Below are 20,994 nucleotides of genomic sequence, written 5' to 3'. Positions count from 1 at the left end.
ACAATAATATTAATTAATTAATTCACAGGTTTAGGATTTTTTTTTTTTTTTTTTGATAAAGGGACAGCCGGACAGGTTTAGGGTTTATGAATCCGACCAATTACTATTTGGGAAAACCGGGTTTGCCCCATACCCGGTAGCAACCTGTTTTTGCTCATAGAAGACGGTTACCAAAAAATCCATTAACACTCATCTCCGAGCTCAAAAAAGTGATGCAGCATTTTCCAGCCCGCCTGATAAAGTCTCTTTCTACTTCTACTTCCTTACCATGCACCACCACTACCCTTCAAGAACTTGCTTCTGCTCACCCCAAAGGTCTTTCTCTATTTCTGTTAAGCTTCTTTCCAGAAGGGTAGTTTTACTTTGATGTGAATCACTGAAAGTTTGAACCTTTCTGCTTATTGGGTCTGTGTGAGATTACCTTCTTACTAGAATAGAACTGCAATTTAGAATAGGGTCATGGGCAATGGGGAACAAGTACGGAAGAAAAAAGTTTCTGTTTTTTTGTTAGTTTTATGAAACCCAACACTGTATGCCTGTGCTGTTTCTGTGGTTTTGATAATGTGGTTTCTATACCAATTCAATTTGGCAACGTGTCAAAGTGCTTGGCTTTTGAATTTATTTCGAGCCAGACTCCAGACCCAATAGTTCAAATAAGGTGAAATTTGTTTCTTACATAGGTTGCTTGATAAGGAAATTTGGATATCTTTTGCAGCTAGAAGGTATTCCTGTGATCAATTGCAGGTGGTTTCGGTGACTGGTTGAATACAAGAAATGGTATTCAATATCATTTTTATTGGATGATTGTGCAAGGTTTACTTTTTTTCTTCTTTTTGGTGGATGTGGGAAAATGCTGGGAAATCTCATGAAATGTGGATGGTTGGATTAGTTTCATATCTTCTATTCTTTTCTTTTACATATTCAGACTAGCTACAGAGAATATTTGGCAAAAGATAATGAACAGCGCAAAAATGACGATAAGTTGAAAATATGTGATCTATGTTATTTTGTGAACAATATATTTTGCTTATTCTAATCTAGAGACAGTCTTTTCATGTAACTCAATAAGAAGTTGACATAGGATTTTCTAATGGCTTTAACAATATAAGTCACCCAGAGTTTTTTTTTTTGGGTACATATTTCTGTTTTCTTTGTTGAGAAACTTGTTTCATGTTCGTGTATGATTTCGTTAGTATTGTTCTTCCTAACTTTTCTTTTTCTCGTTTTAAATTTGACATCCATCCTCCTACTTGCTGCATCAGCAAGAAATAACTAAATTTCAAAGTTTCCATGTTTACTTAGAGCAATCAATTCCATCTGCAAGAGGAAGAGATCTACTTATTGTTCTCTTGAGCTTTACTTTGATGCATGAAATGCCTTTTTTTCTTTTTCTTTTTTAGTCAAAATTTGTTGAACTTCATTGCGATGATCCGGCTTGGCAGGTGTTGCGAGGGTTGTACTCAAGAAGGGGAAGACACAACTATTCAAGGATGGAAGTCCAATGGTTTATAGTGGAGCAGTTGATAGAATAATTGGGAGACCACCACCAAGAACTGGAGATGTTGTGCTAGTAGCTGATGGAGCAGAAAAGCCAATAGGGTGGGGCATGTATAATTCAGCCTCCATGTTCTGTGTCCGGCTTATGCAACTGGATGAGGAAGCAATAAGGTAATATTTACATATGCAGTTTGAAATTATCACATTTGCTAATCTTTCTGTAACAGGGATTGTTCATGTGCATTGAATATGGAGAAACTGCTTGAGACAAGAATTAATGAAGCTATAGAGCTACGTAAGAGTTTGGGGCTTCCATCAGCTAGTACAAATGCATTTCGTCTTGTCAATAGTGAAGGAGACAGGTATTCAACTTTGAGATATCTACTCAGACTTTGATTAGTGTTCTCTTTACTTCGCATAGCATCTCTTGTATCTGTAAAATCAATTGCTATTTAAGTTCAGTGTGAGATGACCATTCTCTTGTCTTTTGTTAGAAAATCCATGTGCATATCTATTTTCAACATTCTTGATTTTCTTATCTTTTTAAGATATATATATATATATATATATGTGTGTGTGTGTGTGTGTGTGTGTACAGACTTGTTATGGAGATACTAGTTCACTAACTGTCAATTTGTTATCAATTCTTTTGCCACAGATTATCAGGCCTAATAATTGACATTATTGGAGATGTAGCAGTAATAGCATCATCTGCCGCTTGGGTTGAGAAGTACAAAGCAGAAATAGAGGCTTGTGTTGGTAGAATCAATGAAATTAATCACTTCAACTGGAGACCGTCTGTGGAAATTTTAAAAGAAGAAGGATTGGATGTGTCAAATTTGAAGGAAATGGATCCATCTATTTGCCCTCAGAGAACAAAGGTAGGATATCTCCATATTCTAATCAAAAAGTGGTTTGATAAAACCCCCCGCACACCGCACACAACCAGAAACTGGTATAGGATTTTGAAATTCCTTTATACTTCTGCTTTGGTGCTTTATGGGATCTGTTGCGTGTGAGTATTCTGATCTTGCATTATTTAGGTTATGGAAAACGGGATTTTTTATGCCATTTCACTTGAAGGGCAGAAGACAGGGTTCTATGCTGATCAGCGTGAAAACCGCAAATTCATATCAACAATTTCAGACAATCAGAAAGTTCTTGATATCTGCTGCTATAGTGGTGGTTTTGCGCTAAATGCTGCACGAGGTGGTGCTGTGAATGTCACAGGTATAAAATTTTGTTGAAAGTTTTTGGTTTCAATCCTTACCGTATTGGCATTGGTTATTGACTTCTGTCCCAATTTAGTTGTTTCATCCTCCTTTGCTCGGTAATGACTATTAAGGCTTAGAAGCCTAACTGTGCAATTTCATTTAACAATTCCATGCTCGGGGATAAAGAATTGTCATTATGACTTCATGGAGTCATAACTTTATAGCAGTGACATAGTCAAAATTAAACTTTGGTTCTTTTAAGAAGATTAAATGAATGTTTGGTTCTTTGGTCCCAAAACAGATCTAGAACTCAATAAATTCATCGGAACGAGACATCTTAAGATATCATCTTCAATGCTAATTTAGGCTTCTTTTTTTTATTGTAATATTTTTCATCAGGTGTTGACTCATCCTTGGGTGCAATCGAACTAGCTAAAGAAAATATTGCTCTTAACAACATGGATCCAGGAATAATATCATTTGTGAAAGAAGATGCAAGTGAGTTTATGAAGGGTGCTCTTTCTAGGAATGAATCATTTGATATTGTCATCTTAGATCCTCCTAAACTAGCACCACGAAAGAAGGTACCAATCTTTTGTTCCTTCTCTAATCAAAATTTTTTTCCATCATAGCATGTATTCAAGTTGCATTCATTCATACAGGCAGACTTCAAATTTGTTTGTGCATGTGGATCTTGCACTTTTTCTTTCAAAAATGATATATTGCACACACTGTGTACCATGTTTGGTGTCTGAATACACCAATAATTTCACTCAATTTATTGCTAGCTTCCTCTGCATGTTTATTGTGAATTGTGTTATTTTTGTACTTATTGGTCATTATCAAATCCAGGTTTTACAAAATGCATCAGGCATGTATAGAAATTTAAATTCATTAGCAATGCAATTGACAAGGAAAGGTGGCCTTCTCATGACTTGTTCGTGTTCAGGAGCGATGACCCAAAGTGGGACGTTCTTGCGCATTCTTCAGGCAAGTTCTATTTTTCTGCAGCTAGCACCATCATCATGCCTCCACTTTCATCTTCTTCTTAGATTCTGTTATAACTTGAGAATCTCCTGTTAAGTTAAGACTACTAAATTTCGAGTTGTTATAAGATTCTGGATTTTGTTATAACAGAATGTGAATCAATTTTGTGCTTTGTCCACAATGAAATTTGGTTACTTTAGGCCTAGTGCAGGAAAGTTGTTTTTTTTTTTTTTTTTTTTTTTTTTTTTTAAGAGTGTGTGGGGAGGTATTAAAAAATAGTGGGAGTTTCCACCCTCCACAGTTCCTGTACATTTTTTTTTGTTAAGTGACTTTATTATTCCTAGATGATTATTTCTGATTCAAAGTATTTTAATACATTAAGAGTAACTTGGTAAAAAAAATCAGTTATTTTTTGTTAAGTGACTTTATTATTCCTAGATGATTTTTTCTGATTCTCTTAATAGTATAGATAATCTCTGCTGCTAATCTGCTATTCAATCAAATTGCTAATTAAGCTTTGGAAAATGAGCTACCGGTACTGCCAAGCATCTCTCACCAACATAATAATAATTTTTTTTTTTTTTATCAGAGTGCAGCATCAGCAGCAGGTAGAAAAATAACCGTTCTCAGGGATGCTGGAGCAGCATGTGATCATACCATTGACCCATCCTACCCAGAAGGCAAATACCTTTCCAACATTCTCCTGAGGGTGCTTTAAAAATCACGATCTTTACACGGGCAGAAGAAGATCAAATGCCAGTCAATTTTCAACAGGGCTTAAACAAAGTAATCAATTCGCAGATCAAACTTTAGATGTAATCAACACTATTTCTGAAATTATACAGGAAAGTTCATAATGTTGTGCTCTCAACAATCTTGGGGGGGGGTGAAGAAAACTCCAAATGACCAAAATGCTTTTAGAAATCATATGTACTGCCCATATTGATGATAACATTAATATACACATAATTAAGTAGGCCATCAGGAAATGCTCAAGGCAAGCTGTTGATATGAGCAGTTAAGCACGCTTAGTGCCCTCCTGGATTTCTGTTCCATGACAAATAGGAAGGATCTCCAAGTTGCCTGAAAAGAAGAGGATCAGTCATTGTTTAAGGGTCCATATATCACAATCAGAACCAACCCTTACTCAAATTATGAATTGAAATGTGGATAAAGGCATGATTAGGTAATTCCGAGTTTCAGACATAAAAGGCAAGGCATAGGAAGGGTGCACTAGCTATAAAGTGAGAGAGTATAACTTGAGAGCAAAAAGAGACCCACAGCCCATAACCCGCAGAGCAAATGTCTACAAGTTCACTGTCAACAGTAGGGTTGCTACATAAGCAATTACCCTAATACTCAATATTCCCAGTTGAATCCCCCATTCCCCAAAATTAGAGATCATCAAAAAGAAACAGCAAGACTTGGAAAGCCACATCTTTCTAACTTGACTAGTCCTCTCAACCCCCAATTTTGAGCTGTTCAACCAGTTGGCCATGAAGTCATATAAACACTTCTTCTATTAAGGCTTATCCCATAAAGACGGGTCAGACAAGCATACAAGATATTATGGCACAAGCTGACAAGTTCATGCAACGCAATCTGTTGACAGCCTTTAATATTACTGCATAATAGAAGTAGGAAGAACAGGTTTAGGATTTACCTTGGTTTAACAAGATATACAATTGTGAAAGCCATCGCCAGAAAGAAGCACAACCCGCCAACAGTGAGATAAGCAATGCCAAGGAAGTCATTCCTGCCACCAAGCCAACTAGTGGTAGAAAGTACGAGCTTCTTTTTTCCACTAAAACTGTATGTGTTGTAATTGTTGTCCAATGTCACATGTATGACATCATTTTGCTGAAGATCCACCTCTATCTTCCCATATAATTTCCTGAATGTTGGCAATGCAGCAGTTCTCATCCAAACAATGAGGTCCTCCTGCTCACTCAACTGTTGAACAAAACATATCAAACTGGTTAAGCACTTGCCTTCTTATAAAAGCAGTTTGTTTGATCAACTATTAAAAGAATATATGATATATATATCCACATATATCCTTCCATTTGATACCACCCGTCTTTTCCTTATTTTAAAGCGTACAAAAAACACTTGACTGGAGTTTCAGAGTTTTCAACGATGCACAAGAGAAATAGTGGAAATCCAATGTCAACAGTAGAGAAGAGAAGTGGCAAATAACTTACTGGAATCAATGGATTGAGAGTCGCACCACCTTTAAGAGTTGAATTCTGAAAGTTTGTAGGAAAGACCTTTTTGCCAAATTTGTGCTCCCTGTCACTCTTCCATGAAATACCCTTCTTGTTCACCGGCAATGGCTCGCTTTGGTTGCGGGAAAATGTATAAGTGTCATTAAACAAACTCCAAGCTATGAGCCCACATGGTACAATAGATGCACCATTTGTCTTGTCTTCAGGCTTACAATCAGCCACTGTATTTGCAGAGTTTGGATCTTTCAACTGTTTATCACTTCGGCTCTTAACATACCTGAAATATAGAATGCCACAATCAAACTAGTATGAATATGCTATGCTGCAGTAGCGGGAAAAATAGGGCACACGAACAACAATCATGAGAGAGAGAGAGAGAGAGAGAGAGAGAGAGAGAGAGAGCATACAATCCTGGGGTATCTAAAACCCAAATTAATATCACATTTCTAGGATTAAAAAAAAAAATTACAAATAAAAAAAATTGTAACTGGATACCATCAGGTACGGCTTCATGTTGCAACTATCATAGCTAACATATTCATGTTGCAACCATCAGAGATTCATTTGCATATATTTCCTAAATTATACTTCTGCGAGCAATATACTAGAAAGAACAAAAGAATGCAAACTACCCGTGGCATGAAGCTATTATTGCCACAACAGTAAAGTTCAATAAAGCAGTACAAACAGCCCCATGAATGCTTGTCTGCACTGATACAGTTAGATACTACTATAAAAAAGTGATGCATGAGGTACAACACTTATCATCTACTATAGAAATGCATGACATACAACATTTATCATCTACTAAAAGAAGGGTTACCCCAATATTGTTTTTCCTACTACATTTAATGAAATAAACATGCCACCAAAGTCCTTGGACCACACGTCGTTTCTATACTTCTTTGGACACTGTTCTACCTATTGACATATATGCACGACAAATATCAATTCCCAAAACTCTATGACGCACTACATTACATTGAACTTCACCTTCTGTTGACTCTCCAAAAGAAAACTGTATTGCAGTAATCATATGAACTAAACACTATTTGGAGAATGTGGATAAGATAGTAGACATACCTGCGATGATTCTGATAGAAATTATCAAGCTGGTAATATACATATATAGGCTTCTTCATGTGTTTTTTTACCTTCAAAAACAACGGGAGATCAATCAGTTACATGAGAATTAAATTTCAGATACAGATGCACACATTACTACACTAATATGAATCACATATGGGAAAATTACAGTCCTTTGATGTTAATTAAAGGTCTTACCGTCAGAGTTCTGCTGCATGTTTTATTTCCTGGGGTTTGGATGTATTTGACCTTATCATTCCTAGAGGACAGTGGTATGCACTCCGTTTCATATCGATCAACAATTTCAACAACCTGATAAAAAGATGTTCCTGATCAAATACATGTAGAACTAGAATAGAATAGACAGTTATGCATCAAATTGGGTTTCACTTGAACATACATCTCGGGAAGCAAATAGGGTAGCAACTCCGATGGGAATGAAGACGATTGCAACGAGCATGAATGCTGAGATGACCTACAAGCACAAGTGTAAAAAGAGTTAAGTTGGAATTTTAACAGGTATACAGATACTAAGCAGACATCTAATTTATTGCTAAAAACCTACCCATTTTGGCGTGAGAATTGGCTTGCATGCTGGAAGTTCCTGCTGAGTAAATCTGGAATCTGAAAGGATTAAATTTCAAGATACCTCTCAGTTTATGATTAATAATAAGGCTACTAAGAGACCTAATAGAAGCAGTATGAAGACATGAATCTGGCTTTTGCATGCTGGTCAAGTGAAGAACAAGAACACAATGGTAAAATATCCTATGAATATCAGCACGCTAGCTTGTAGTCAGATTTCACACATTGGCCGAAAACTCTATGCACATGGCATATCCATCTACATTAGTTCATCAATAATCCCTCAATTCTCAGTGTTGTCTTACGTGTACTCTGATTCCAAGCCCAACTCTACGTTAGCTACGGGGATACTATTGAACAAGGCACTAAAAACTAGGGCTCTTTGCAATCGGTAATTATGTCACATCAACTAGTCTTTCGCATAGGTCAACTGGAATCACATAAAGATTTCCAAAACCAGTTACCACATCTTCCATGAATCAATTACAGTAATAGTCCATTATCTATGTTAGGCTGCCAGATGTTATATGCCTCAAACTTAATGTTTAGCATTCTAAAACCACCAGAGCTTGTTTCTTGAATCTTTACAAGTTGAGTCTTCTTAATTCAGTATAATGAACACGAAACCATCTCAAAAACTCACTTCAAGAAAACTCCTAAACCTAACAAATATGAACATCTAGCTAATCAAAAACCGAAACACAAAGGCAGAAACACACAAAATCTCCATCTGGGTATTTCCAATATGAACTCAAAACCCCAGAAGAAGCAGAAATCTAAAATCTTTGGGAAGAAAAATTTACATTTGGGCCGCTTGGACCTCCTGGTAGCTGCTGAATCGGCAGATCCAGCGCCTGCTGAGCTGGACGGCGCCGTATTGGAACTCATCAGATACAAACCCTAGCTTCTTTTTTTTCCGCAGCAAAGACTCAACCTTTTTCCGATAATTAAACAAACCCAGATGATCAAATTGATGGGTTTTGGCGAATGTGATCGAGGGAGACGGAGAGGTAGAGAGAAGTGGGTTATGGGGTTGGTTTGCTGTACCTGTGTTTTTGTATTCGAAATAAAAAATGGGTTTAGGGGGTGGGATTGAATTGACTTTTCTACAGAGAGAGGGATTGGGAAAAAGAAAGCAATTTTCTTTCTTTCTTTTCTTTCTTTCCCTCTCTACAAGGTGGCCGGCGAGACCGAGCCTCTTCTCTCTCTTTGTTTGGGGTTTTTTTCTAGAAGAAGGAAGACCTGAATAGAGGGGAAATATTATCAGAGAGAGAGAATGGGAAAGATCATCATGGTTGGACTTGGAAATGTCAAAACTATTACAATGCAACAACACGGTTTATCTTTATCATGTGGGTTTCCAATGAATTTCCCTACTCTGTTTTTTCTTTTTTCTTTTCTTTGTTAATTAAATTATATAATTCGGGTTTGTATTGAGTAATTAGGGGCTTTACTTGCCAGAATTTGGACATACACTTGCCTAAACTGGAGTAAAGTGGAAATAATGATTCAAAATCATTATGAAGACAACATAAATGGCAATATCGTTATTATAGGATACGGCTTTAGGGATAAAGACCTCATTTTCATTGTATCTCATTTCTCGACCATCAAGTAAAAGTTGTAGTGATTTTATTTATGGATTACAATTTAGTTTAGATGTACTAATTTGTCATTCTTGGTTCTTATGCTCGAGCAATACTCTTTTCTTCTGTAAGTGAGAATAATTGAACACTTTTTTCTTTTGTTGGAGAATAATTTAACACTTTGATAGCTGGTAACTTACCGACCATTCTCTTGAAATCAAATTCTAATAAAGTTTATGATGTTGTGGTTTCAATCTACTGGATTGTCAAAAAGACACTACTTGCATTGTCAAAAAAAAAAAAAAGACACTACCTATACTTGAAGAAGAGTTAAATAGATCAACGAGTAATTTTGAATTTCTGCTTATGTTCCAAGAGATGAGGTGGTTTTGATATTTTGTAAAAGGATAGTAGGAGAACGAGTAACAACAAAGAATTGCAAGTAACTACTAAGCGATATGCACTTATACTCTGCAATCATGTTAATGCTAAAAAAAGACGCATTTTTTTCCAATGATAAATTTGTTACAACATGCCTCCTATAAAAAAAATAGAAAGGTATACACATTTTCCTAATGCAAAATTTATCGATACAAAACCTCCCATAAAAAACTATTGCCAAAATTTTGTCACCAAGATGTGAAACACTTGCACTGACCCAAACGTTTGTCACCCAAAGTCTTAGAAAAAGAATAATAGAAAATAGGATGCATCTTTTGTCGAGAGAACTTTATCGGTAAAACCCTCTCATAAAAGAAACCAATAAAATTTTGTCGTTAAAAAGTGACACACTTCTACTGACGGAAAATCCGTCGTAGAACCCAATCAAAAAATATTAAAGAAAAAATGCATCTTTGCCATGTAAAAAAAAAAAGACACATCTTTGCCATTATAATTTTGTTGTCAAAAGGTGACACACTTTTTCGACGAACATTAGGCGTCAAATCTCTTATAAAAAATAAAATAAAAAGATACTCACATTTTATCGACAAACATGTTTATATAGTGGCACCATCCCTTGCCACAACATGCAAATATGTACATTGTACAACCCAAAAGAACATGAAAACGAGCGTCGAAAAACCAATGAGGGACCCTAATCGTCTTCTGAAAGTGATCTGAGTGCTACTGGTTGGTAGCCTGTTTGTCTTGAACTAAGAAAAAAACCCAAACCATAATTGATGAATTTTGGTTTTCTCTTATTTGGGATAAATATATACCATGGCAGTCATGAATACAAATCCAGGTCCAAATGCGACCTCTAAGCGTCAAAGAAGTAGGCTAGCTTGCTACTTGTTCAAAGCGAAGAGACCCCCCATTACTACGTTAAATTAAAGATAAATTTATCATATGGGGAAGACCACACTTATATATAGAAGCATGATGGCCCCTCAATTTCGTGTGATGTTAGCATTTTCATTTGGTGACTCAACAATTTTCCATTCTTCATTTACACTCTATCATGGATCTTTTATCTTTTCATTTTAGTTTGTATTATCTATAAAGATGTATCTTATTAGGATATTGCTAAACTTTACGATCGTGTATATTCTAAAGTTTTTAGATGCATGCAATTTTAAAGAGTATAATAAACACATAATTAAAAAAATAAATATTTAAATACTTTTCTCCAAAGAAGAAGAAAAATTATGTTTCGCCAACTAAAGAGTAAAAGAAACAATATAAAACATTCCTATAGATTTTGAAATAATAACCTGCACAACTTTGATCTATAGAAAATTCCGAGCGAGGAAGTGTGAGGCACACACACTACGTAGTGCAAATAAAATTCTAGATAAAAGTAAAGATAAGTGAAGTAATTAGCATATTTAAAGAAAGACGCACTCTTGAGTTATCAAAAATTAAATGATGTTGTAATTTAAGCCCAAGACAACAATATCTCATAGTGTGGATCGGAAATATGCCAACAAGTACATTAAGCCTCTAAGAGCAACTCCAACAGGTTCTCTATAATTTTTGTATTATAGAGAAGCAAAAGTCAAACATTTAGCCTATTTTTCTTTTCCAACTCCAACAAATTCCCTAGTTTACAGTAATCTATAAAATCTCTATATTCTTCTTTAAAATTTTGGAGTTTGCTGTAAATATAAGGAATTTGGTTTTCTCTCTCCTCACTTTCCCTAAAATAGAGATAGTTATAGGGAATCTGTTGGAGCAAAAAATGCTCATTTTTCCCTAAAGTAGAGAAAAATCAAAATATAGGGAATCTATTGGAGTTGCTCTAAGAGAGGTTCACAGTGACCCTATAATGGCAGTATTGGTGTGATGTACTAGTAGACAACACGGTGCACATGGGGATATATCGTTGAGGTGAGAATTAGTGAAGTGTTATATATGTTTGAAACCAAAATCTATAAGAGCAAGTTCGCCCGTTGGGTCACTAGGTCACCCACTATTCACTACTTTTTAGTGTTAATTTCACCCTCTGGGTCACGGGTACAGTTTATTTCGTGTCCTGGGTCAACCTGTACAGTGTTTTGGGTTACCATGGTGACCTGCACAGTGTATTTCGTGCCCTGGGTCACAGGCACAGTGTATTTCGTATCCTGGGTCACGGGCACAGTGTATTTCGTGACCCAGAGAATGAAAATATACACTAAAAAGCAGTGAATAGTAGGTGACTTGGTGACCCAATGGGTGAACTTGCTCTAAGAAGAAGTGTCTTAGCTTCAGTACAATAACAAAAAGGTGGAAACTCATGCCAGAGAGGTAAATCTTACTATTAGACCAAATTGTGGAATCCATCACAACCCCATCTATATCGATTTTAAACGTCTAATAGCACAATTGTATTACATATCTTTCACCATTTTTGCGGAAGATTGACAACTGATCGACAACCATTAAATTAACTTAGTGGCTAGACCGACAACTGATTGAAGTATAACCATCGGTGTTAATCAATGCCATTTGGTTCATAGACATTATAGTGCACCATTTGAGCGAGTAAAAGATTTCCACGCCATTCTCACTCGTCGTTCCAAATTTGAATGAATTGAAGATTATTACATCATTCGCTACGTTGCTAAATAAACTTGGTAAGTCACCTAATTTTTTTTTGTGCAGTTTTTTTTGTCACTGCACAAAAAAAACATTTAATCTAATTTGACGACATTTTTTTTCACATTGATGAAGGGTATTTATGTGAATGGCTATAGCCTATAGGAGTCTGTCTCCTTCTTACGCAAAAAACAGTACGTGTCAGTTGATCATCGTCAGTCGAAACAGATAATTTTATCAAAATGAATAGAACAGCGAAAGGATTTCCCTTCCCTTTCAATCCAGCAACAGAATAGGCCTCCGTAGTCATCCAAACAAAGCCCAAAATGACGACCCCCTATATAAACCAGGGCGTGCAACAGATGTCATAAACCGCGACAACAGAGCCAAACGTGAAGAGAGAGAGTCTGGAGTGCTTCAGTTTCCGTGAGTGAGAGTCTCGAGAGCTCGACGATAGAGAGAAGAGCACAGGGTAGGGAGTTTCCTCGAAGCAAGAAGAGACAAGATAGATTGCGGTGATGGCGGCACGCATGTTGGCAGCTCGACCCTTCAAGCTCGTCTCACATTTGCCTTCCATGCACGCCTCGACTCCTCTCTTTGCTCGCCAGGTAAGCCCCCCCCACAGTCATCTCTGATTATGTGTTTTTATATTGGGGTTAGAGAGCAAGAGAGCCCCACGCTGCAACTTGAGCACTAGTGAGTGAGTGAGTAATGGTCTTTGTATTCCTCTCTCAAAGTCTATAGATTTAGATTGTTTTGATTGTGAATGTTGATGGAAAGGTCTGAACTTTGGTCAATTTGAGTTGGGTTTTTGTTGGAAATTGAAGATCAATTTTCTATGTTGATAGAACGTAGAAATGGCGTTCTGGGTTTTCTCTTGAAAGTTCTGAATGTTTCTAGAACACCCTTTTGGTTGTTGTGTTTGTGATCAGAGGTGGGACGTGTGTGAAAATAATTGTGGTGAAAAGATGGAACTTTTTTTTTTTTTTCAATTTGAGTTGGGTTTTGTTAGAAATTGGAGATCAATTTGATTAAGTGAGCAAGTGATGGTCCTTTTTCCCTCTCAAGTCCATTCATTTCTGTGTATGTCTTGAGTGTGTGATTGTTTTTTATTGTGAATGTTGATGAAAGGAATGAACTTTTTTTTCAATTTGAGTTGGGTTTTGATAGAAATTGAAGGTTGATTTGAGTAAGGTTGATCAGGTTGACAATAGTGGTCTGGGTTTTAATTTCGAATTTCTATATGTTTCTAGAACACCCTTTGATTGTTGTGTTTGTGATCAAAGCTGCTTATGTGTGTAAATAATGGGTTGGATTAACTATGGATGTTGCCAGGGTTTTGGGCCACATTTAGATTGGAACCACAAAATGCTAATATACTCTTTATCATGATTCATGACCCTTGCGTTTTTTATCATTCGCACTTCAAAATCCAAAGTTGATAGTTAAAAGGCCACTTGCAAAATGAGCAAACACTTGAGTTTTTCCTCGTTATAGTATTTATTTTTGAATTTTTTACTCGTACTTGTGGATATAATGAAATTTGATTGCTGGAATTGGATGTCAGATTAGCATGGACGCAAAAGGCTTTGCTTCTCGGCTTGTTGATGCTGGTCTATTACGTAGTCAGGCCCTTATTGGAGGGAAATGGTCTGATGCATATGATGGGAACACTATAAAGGTATGAATGAAGAACCATTTTCATTTCCTCTAATGCCTATGTGTTTAGATGATATTTACAATAAAGTCTACACTTGTTATCTAGTACTGAATATTGTTCTATCATGCTTCATATCTTTTTCGTTGATTATTGTTTTTTTTTTTTTAAGAAAGAAGCAGCACTTCTCTTGATTACAAGATTTGTTATAACTAGATCCCCTCACCGACCTTTTTGCTGCACTTTTGGTCTTCTTCTTTTTCTTTGATCTGAAACGTAATCTTGTCAATTTCCTGATATCACTTCTTTTTCATAACATTGCAGGTTCACAACCCAGCAACTGGTGATGTCATAACAACCGTCCCATGCATGGGTCAAAATGAGACAAATGATGCAATATCTGCAGCCTCCGAGGCATTCAGTTGTACGGGACTTTTGACCTCTTCACATTGTGTTTAAAACTTTAAGTTAGATGTTTGTAGATTTATTTGCTCAATTTAGCATGAACTGAACTATATGGTATTTAGTGTATAATATTTTGTAGATTATTTCTGATCATATTTAACATAGCTTGACGTTGTGAAAATTTCAGTTACTAATTCAAGTATTTAAACTTTTTGTCTGTATATAGCCTGGAGCAAAGTCACTAATGTGGAAAGGAGCAAATGTTTAAGGAAATGGTATAATTCCTGCCCTGGTTCTCTATATCTCATCTTTGTAAAATTATTCATTTGATTTGTTAGTATATTGTAGTAGGGATTCTTCCTAAATGCTATGCAAACTTACTCAGTATTTTAAGTACAAAGTTAACAGAGGAAGTACTTAACAAACTGTAGTTGTGTTTTTGTCATTATCTGCAGAGAATTTTTGGTGATATGATTTGCATTTATTTATTTTTGAATGGGGTTGTTACTTGGTACTGCTATTGGATCTTAATGTTTAACTGATCAGAAACCAATTCTCCAGATGAACTTTTCCTTGAATCTATGTGGCAATATTATATACAAAGATAGAGCTTCACATTTGTCTGGTGTAACATATCACGATTGATACAATTCTAGTGCTTAGTGCTAAGTGGTGGGAAGTAACTGATTATTTCTCACTTGTGTTAAGATATTAGTATCATTATATATAACCCAAGCAGTATTTCCCATGAAATTGAATATTAGTATTGTCATATAGTACTCTCGCTGCATTTGTTAGGCAATTCTTGTGCGCTTATATGTTTGTGTTGAATTTGCAATGTTCTTGCTTTCGCATCAAACTCAAAGTTAGACCACCTACCTGAATTAATGTGGTTGATAGTGTTTTTGATATCCGAGCACTAGTTATTGAGTCGTTTGAAGGTGGACTCTGTACTTCCATGTAGTGTGGTTACTCGTTCCTGCTCTCTTGGAGCTCTACTTGTTACTCTTCAATACTGCATTAGGATGCTGGGAAATATCATACAGTTGTTGAAAATCTTTATTCCTTCCATCTTTTAAGGTACGATCTACTAATTTCCCACAAAGAAGAACTTGGACAACTCATTACCCTGGAGCAAGGGAAACCTTTACAAGAAGCCATGGGTGAGGTATCACATTTCAGACTATATATAAGAAATTTTAGCAATTACCTCTAGCATTGCATTTTACTTACAGTTACCAAGATGTCATGACCTCTGATAGTACAGGTGACCTATGGAGCTGGCTTTATTGAGTTCTTTGCTGAAGAGGCAAAACGTGTATATGGTGATATAATTCCATCGCCTCTGGCTGATCGACGGATGCTTGTTTTAAAGCAGGTGATATTATAGGTTTCTTTGATGGTTTGATGTCCTATACTCCTAATGAGAACTAGTTTATTCAATAATCAATTGTTGGGGAAATATTCAGGGGTTTGATAAATGAATCTTTAATCTAAAAAATGAAAAAGGAAAGAAGACAATTATACATTTCTGTTGATGTTAAACCATCACAAAACACATAAGTACAAGATTCTTTGAGTTGACTATGAAGACCTAGGACAGGTGCCACTATGCATTAGAGGGGGAGGGGGATTCCTCGGTATATACCTTTTTTTTAATAATTTTTTTCTTTTACCCATCAGTTTGATATTGTTGTCTCAGTCATATCCTCGTGGCATCTACGACCTCATAGGGTAGAAACCTGATTCCACTGCAAACAGATCTCCCAATTTCAGCCAACAAAGGATAGAAACTTTATGATCATTATTCTTAATAAATCCCTCCAATGCGGAACTGCAGGGTTCTTAAGATTGCTATTATCGATATTTAGTATAAAGTATTTGGGTGGAGGGCAGGGGAGTGAATTTGTTTTATGACTTTATCCTCTCATCTCTGATAAAATTTTCTCTGGCAGCCTGTAGGTGTTGTTGGTGCAATCACTCCCTGGAACTTCCCATTGGCTATGATTACCCGCAAGGTGTTTTTTTTAAAACTATTTGATGTTGCAGAATAGCCTTCCGACTTAGTGTACGGCTCATTTACAAGATCTCTTCTTCTCCCTCTCACTTTATTCAGGTTGGTCCTGCTCTTGCATGTGGCTGTACAGTGGTCATTAAACCCTCTGAACTTACACCCCTCACAGCCTTAGCAGCAGCTGAGCTTGCCCTGCAAGCTGGAATACCGCCAGTAATATTTCTGTCGTTTACGCTTCTTAATTACTTATTAAGTATAAAGTGAGTTGATTCTTTATTTGGCCTTGCGGGTAATATTTCTAACCGCAGGCTGCTCTTATATCTCTTGGATGATTATTTGTTATCCACATGCTTGATATGTAATTATGGAGTGTCATTAGTCGTTCCGTGCTGGAAATGACTAAATTTCTTGCTTTTTGCTACAAGTGTTATGTTCTGTTGAATCATTGTTTAGAGTTTATGAATGGTAATATAATGGCTTGGACTGTTGCTTTAGAATTTGAGAGACTACACAGATAAAAGCTTAGGTATTTATAGTTTAAGTATTGCAGTTCAATGAATGGTTGATGTTGGGAAAAACTTTTGCGATTTTGAGTTATTGATCAGAAAGTGGGTTTTTCATCTTCAATCCCTGGAGATAACAAATAGTTGACTAAATATCCTTTTGGAGACTCGATCATCAATTTCTTTTCAGTAATCTGTATGCCAGTTTTTAAATATTGTCCGAAAAGAAAAACCTGGATTAGCAGACATGTCATGGTATATAAACCTACTCTGTTGTTGCTACTTGTTGATCTTAAGTCATTTCTAATGTTGGTTTTCCAATTGTATTTTATTTTATCTTGTTGCTCCAGTCATCGGTCATTGGCTCATTGCAATGGACCTTTGTTCCCTCTTCCATTTCTAATGCATTTACCCTTTCGATATAGGGTGTGATGAATGTGGTAATGGGAAATGCTTCTGCAATTGGGGACGCTTTACTTGCAAGTCCGCAGGTTTTATACATTTTAATACCCATAATGGCAATTTTCCTGTTGAGATGTGTAGTTATAATAAATGTAATACATTAACCATGAGTGCTTTATACAACTCATTCAGGTAAGAAAAATCACTTTCACAGGCTCAACAGCAGTTGGAAAGAAGTTGATGGCTGGTGCAGCTGGGACTGTTAAGAAGGTAAAGATATAGGCTGTAGGACCAGGATATATGCTGTAGTGAGGCTCGAGGAACCATTATGTGGTTAATTCCTTTTCCTTTTTTTCTTTCTCTTGGCTATTTTAGGTATCTCTTGAACTTGGTGGCAATGCACCCTGCATAGTCTTTGATGATGCAGACCTGGATGTGGCAGTAAAAGGAACTGTAAGTATCTGTATACATCGTAACTGTCTTAGTAGAGATTTCATTTCTATTTTTGGTCTGTATTTCTGGGTTCAAGGATTTTTTCTTTTCGTTACATTCATTGGCTGAATCATGCAAGAGTCCTTTTTTTTTTTCTTTCTCTTTTCCAGCTTGGAGCAAAGTTCCGTAATACTGGACAGACATGTGTTTGTGCTAATAGGATTATGGTACAAGAAGGTATGATGGAACCACATTCAACTAATAATTTACAACCTTTTTGCTTTCTGTTTTAAGCCAATATTGCTGTTCGATTTGTACAATTTTCCTAGTTGAGTGAATGATCTGGTGCTAAGACTATACATTGATGTATATTCCAAAAAAACATCGGAAGCTCTGGTGCTGTTTGATCATGCAGCAGCAGCCACTATCTGGTAGGAAGTGTAGTAAAACATTGTGAAGTAGCTGCAGCCTGCTAATTTAATACAGTCCTTGCTAGAAGAATATGCTTACTGATCTTTGTAACACCAAAAGATTTTGAATTTGAAGGACATCTTGTATTGTTTTGAATTTGAATGGTAAACTAACTATTGTTGCTGAATATAGTCTTTCTTTTCCTTTTTGAGATTTTTTAGAAAAAAAAAAAACTGTTTATATATGCGTACTGGAGTGGGCACTTCTGATATTGGTGCTGTAGGTTTTGATTATAACACTGAAATTTCTCATGCACATGTAGTTGTGTATACAAAATTAAGCTTTTGACTGTATGTTATGTTATAATTGTGGTTTTTTGGCTTAGCAATTTATAGCACTTAATAAAGCTGGTTACTAAGTGCATTTTCATCTGTTTAGGTATCTATGAGAAATTTGTGGATGCTTTTACAAAAGCTGTCCAGAAGCTCCAAGTTGGGCATGGCTTTAGTGAAGGAGTGGCCCAGGTAGTCTCAAGATTCATGCAGTGTCTGTCAAATTTTTGGTGGTTGCTTTACTGGGTTCCATATCACATTCTTGGAGTTGCTGACCTTGAATTATATATGTTCAACTTATTGTTTTCATTTCCGTGCAGGGTCCTTTAATCAATGAAGCAGCAGTACAAAAGGTTTGTTTTCTTTACCAAATTGTAGTTTTCATTTTGTTTTTCATCCTCTTGATTTTTTCTCTCTCTTTTGAATTGGTTTGTGATCCTCCTTTCATTAATTTTTCTTTTTAATTTGTGTATGTTCATTACAGGTCGAGTCATTTGTCAAAGATGCTACATCAAAGGTTAGTCGCTACATTTCTATGTAATTTGTTCTGATGGTGGTGCTTTAGCTAAGAACAATTGGTAAAAGAATTTGTTTTGACATTCAACTAGGTTAGAACTTAGAACTAGATCTATTATATGAAAAAGTAATCAACCTTTAAGCACTTCACTGTTATGTTGCTAGTCCACCAGTTTTCACATCATCATGTTTATTCAACATTAATGATTGTTACTTTTCTCAAAACTCAGTCCTGACTTGCTTTCTATTATATTGATCTTTTGAAGGGAGCAAAAGTTGTTCTTGGAGCCAAAAGGCATAGCCTTGGAATGACCTTTTATGAGCCTACAGTTCTCAGTGATGTCAAGAGTGATATGATTATAGCAAGGTACATCCTCGAATACAGTTGACCATATGTTAGCCATACTTAATTTCCATAACCAAGTTGTCGTATTATTTGATTGTTAATGAATAAACCTTGACACTCATTATTGCGGATAAGATGATAGCAAGGGTACCTGTGCACTTAACATTTTGTCTTGGTTCAGAGATGAAATATTTGGACCAGTCGCATCTGTTTTGCGTTTCAAAACTGAGGATGAAGCTCTCCGCATGGCCAATGATACCAATGCAGGTAATCTTTTGAGCTTCCTTTCATGTTCTGATACCTCCATTAAAAACTTGGAGAAAATGATGCTTTATCCATTTAAATCATGTCTTCCCTTGATCTTCACATGTGCATGCATATGCAGGGTTAGCTGCTTACATATTTACAAATAATGTACAACGATCATGGCGTGTTGCTGAAGCTCTTGAATATGGACTTGTTGGTGTCAATGAAGGGTTAATTTCAACAGAGGTGGGTCCTACATTGCATCCGCCGACAGTTTCCATTTATTTTTACTCTTCAAATTACGAATTGATTAATTCGTAATTTTCATATCAATGAAGGTGGCTCCTTTTGGAGGTGTCAAGCAGTCAGGTCTTGGACGAGAAGGTTCCAAGTATGGAATGGATGAATATTTGGAAGTAAGTGGACCGAACGATACTCCTTTCATTATACTTGCAAGAGAGATAAAATTCTTAATGTTGATAGCTGTTAGAACCTGTTTACTCCATGGGTTTACAGAGTACTATAACCTAAAAATCAAAGTACCATTTCATGACTTTGAAGTGCTAGGAAAAGATGCTTGTGTGGTTCCCTTTATACTACATATGCCGGTCCTGATATTCTTATTTCTCCTTTAGTCCTTCATTGATACAGATTTCTTTCAATTATTGTATACTATTCCTACCATATTAATACAGAAGTTAAACTGTATCTATAGACAAGGTCTATGCATGACATGATATCATACAACTTCCACGTGTGATCCTTAGGCAATTCTTAATCCTCTGTTGCAGGTTAAATACGTGTGCCTGGGAAATATGAGCAGCAAGTGATGTGCTTTGTTCCTTGCAAGCTTAAAACACAAGTTGGAACCTGACGTAACCTTTTTGACTCCAAAAATGTGTTGTATTGGAAAATAAGTGTTTTAGCTTTGATGTAATTTTGTGCAAAAAGAATAAGGCTTTAGTGTGCGGAACTGCAAGTTCTTAGTGTTAATGTAATTTTGCAAGAACAGAGAGTGGTTAAATCATGTTTCTGTTACAATTTGTTTTTCTTTCAACGTTTTGCACAACTTGAAAGTGTGGTTCTATTCAGACTTTCTAATTTACCATCTAGACCTCTCTTAATTTTTATAAATTTTTATTTACTACTTTACCTCTTTCGAAAACCCTGTTAAGTCATAGGGGAAGAAGACAATAATATATTCTCGTCTCCTCTCCCTCTTAAATTTCCCAAATTATATACATCATGAGAAAATCTCTTTTAAGGTAAGCGCTGATAATCAAACAAAACCAATACAAAAAGAAACATCAAAATTACAGGTGAACCAATCTCTAGCGGGAAATTAGTGATTGACGTGTCATACTTCGGGGGGCACATCCACAATGAGAATCATGAATTGGAATGAATGAGAGAAGTGATTGAGTGAGACAAAGTGCCCATTTGGTACTAAAGTGATTGATAGAGTAATAGTTGAGTGACCAAAATGATATATTTGAAAGTTGAGTAACCAAAGTGTCGAATGAGTC

At 36.1% G+C, this 20,994-nt stretch overlaps 3 protein-coding genes across 6 annotated transcripts; 2 read left to right on the top strand and 1 right to left on the bottom strand.

Moving 5' to 3' along the window:
- The first annotated feature begins 125 nt into the window (after positions 1–125).
- Positions 126–4,555, top strand: LOC112164506 (ribosomal RNA large subunit methyltransferase I). 4 transcript variants are annotated; one of them, XM_040506195.1, is made up of 9 exons: positions 211–315; positions 716–813; positions 1,443–1,668; positions 1,725–1,859; positions 2,156–2,378; positions 2,541–2,727; positions 3,111–3,295; positions 3,564–3,701; positions 4,288–4,555. In XM_040506195.1, exons 2-9 carry the CDS (start codon positions 801–803, stop codon positions 4,414–4,416), a joined length of 1,236 nt encoding a protein of 411 aa, XP_040362129.1. In that variant the 5' UTR covers positions 211–315; positions 716–800; the 3' UTR covers positions 4,417–4,555. The 4 variants fall into 4 exon arrangements, with proteins under 4 accessions (XP_024156485.1, XP_024156483.1, XP_040362129.1 ...); XM_040506196.1 differs by having other exon boundaries at positions 212–315; positions 716–777; XM_024300717.2 differs by lacking the exon at positions 716–813 and having other exon boundaries at positions 126–315; positions 3,661–3,701; positions 4,288–4,388.
- On the bottom strand, positions 4,493–8,913 carry LOC112164507 (ALA-interacting subunit 3). Its single transcript, XM_024300718.2, has 8 exons — positions 8,401–8,913; positions 7,578–7,636; positions 7,413–7,487; positions 7,211–7,324; positions 7,010–7,080; positions 5,903–6,203; positions 5,362–5,651; positions 4,493–4,781 (listed from the first exon to the last, which is right to left on the bottom strand). The coding sequence occupies exons 1-8, from the start codon at positions 8,483–8,485 to the stop codon at positions 4,727–4,729; spliced, it is 1,050 nt and encodes a 349-aa protein (XP_024156486.1). The 5' UTR covers positions 8,486–8,913; the 3' UTR covers positions 4,493–4,726.
- Positions 8,914–12,370: 3,457 nt separating this feature from the next.
- On the top strand, positions 12,371–20,580 carry LOC112167072 (succinate-semialdehyde dehydrogenase, mitochondrial). The gene is made up of 20 exons (XM_024304033.2): positions 12,371–12,812; positions 13,772–13,885; positions 14,186–14,285; positions 14,493–14,541; positions 15,347–15,434; positions 15,534–15,644; positions 16,222–16,284; positions 16,383–16,493; positions 17,209–17,274; positions 17,378–17,455; positions 17,561–17,638; positions 17,788–17,854; positions 18,467–18,552; positions 18,681–18,713; positions 18,845–18,877; positions 19,143–19,243; positions 19,404–19,489; positions 19,608–19,714; positions 19,807–19,884; positions 20,260–20,580. Exons 1-20 carry the CDS (start codon positions 12,723–12,725, stop codon positions 20,296–20,298), a joined length of 1,578 nt encoding a protein of 525 aa, XP_024159801.1. The 5' UTR covers positions 12,371–12,722; the 3' UTR covers positions 20,299–20,580.
- The last annotated feature ends 414 nt before the right edge of the window (positions 20,581–20,994 follow it).

The sequence above is a fragment of the Rosa chinensis genome, chromosome 5 (assembly GCF_002994745.2).
Source record: "Rosa chinensis cultivar Old Blush chromosome 5, RchiOBHm-V2, whole genome shotgun sequence".
Taxonomy (NCBI): domain Eukaryota; kingdom Viridiplantae; phylum Streptophyta; class Magnoliopsida; order Rosales; family Rosaceae; genus Rosa; species Rosa chinensis.
Note: the sequence above shows the minus strand (reverse complement) of the source record. Positions and strands in the feature narration are given on the sequence as shown.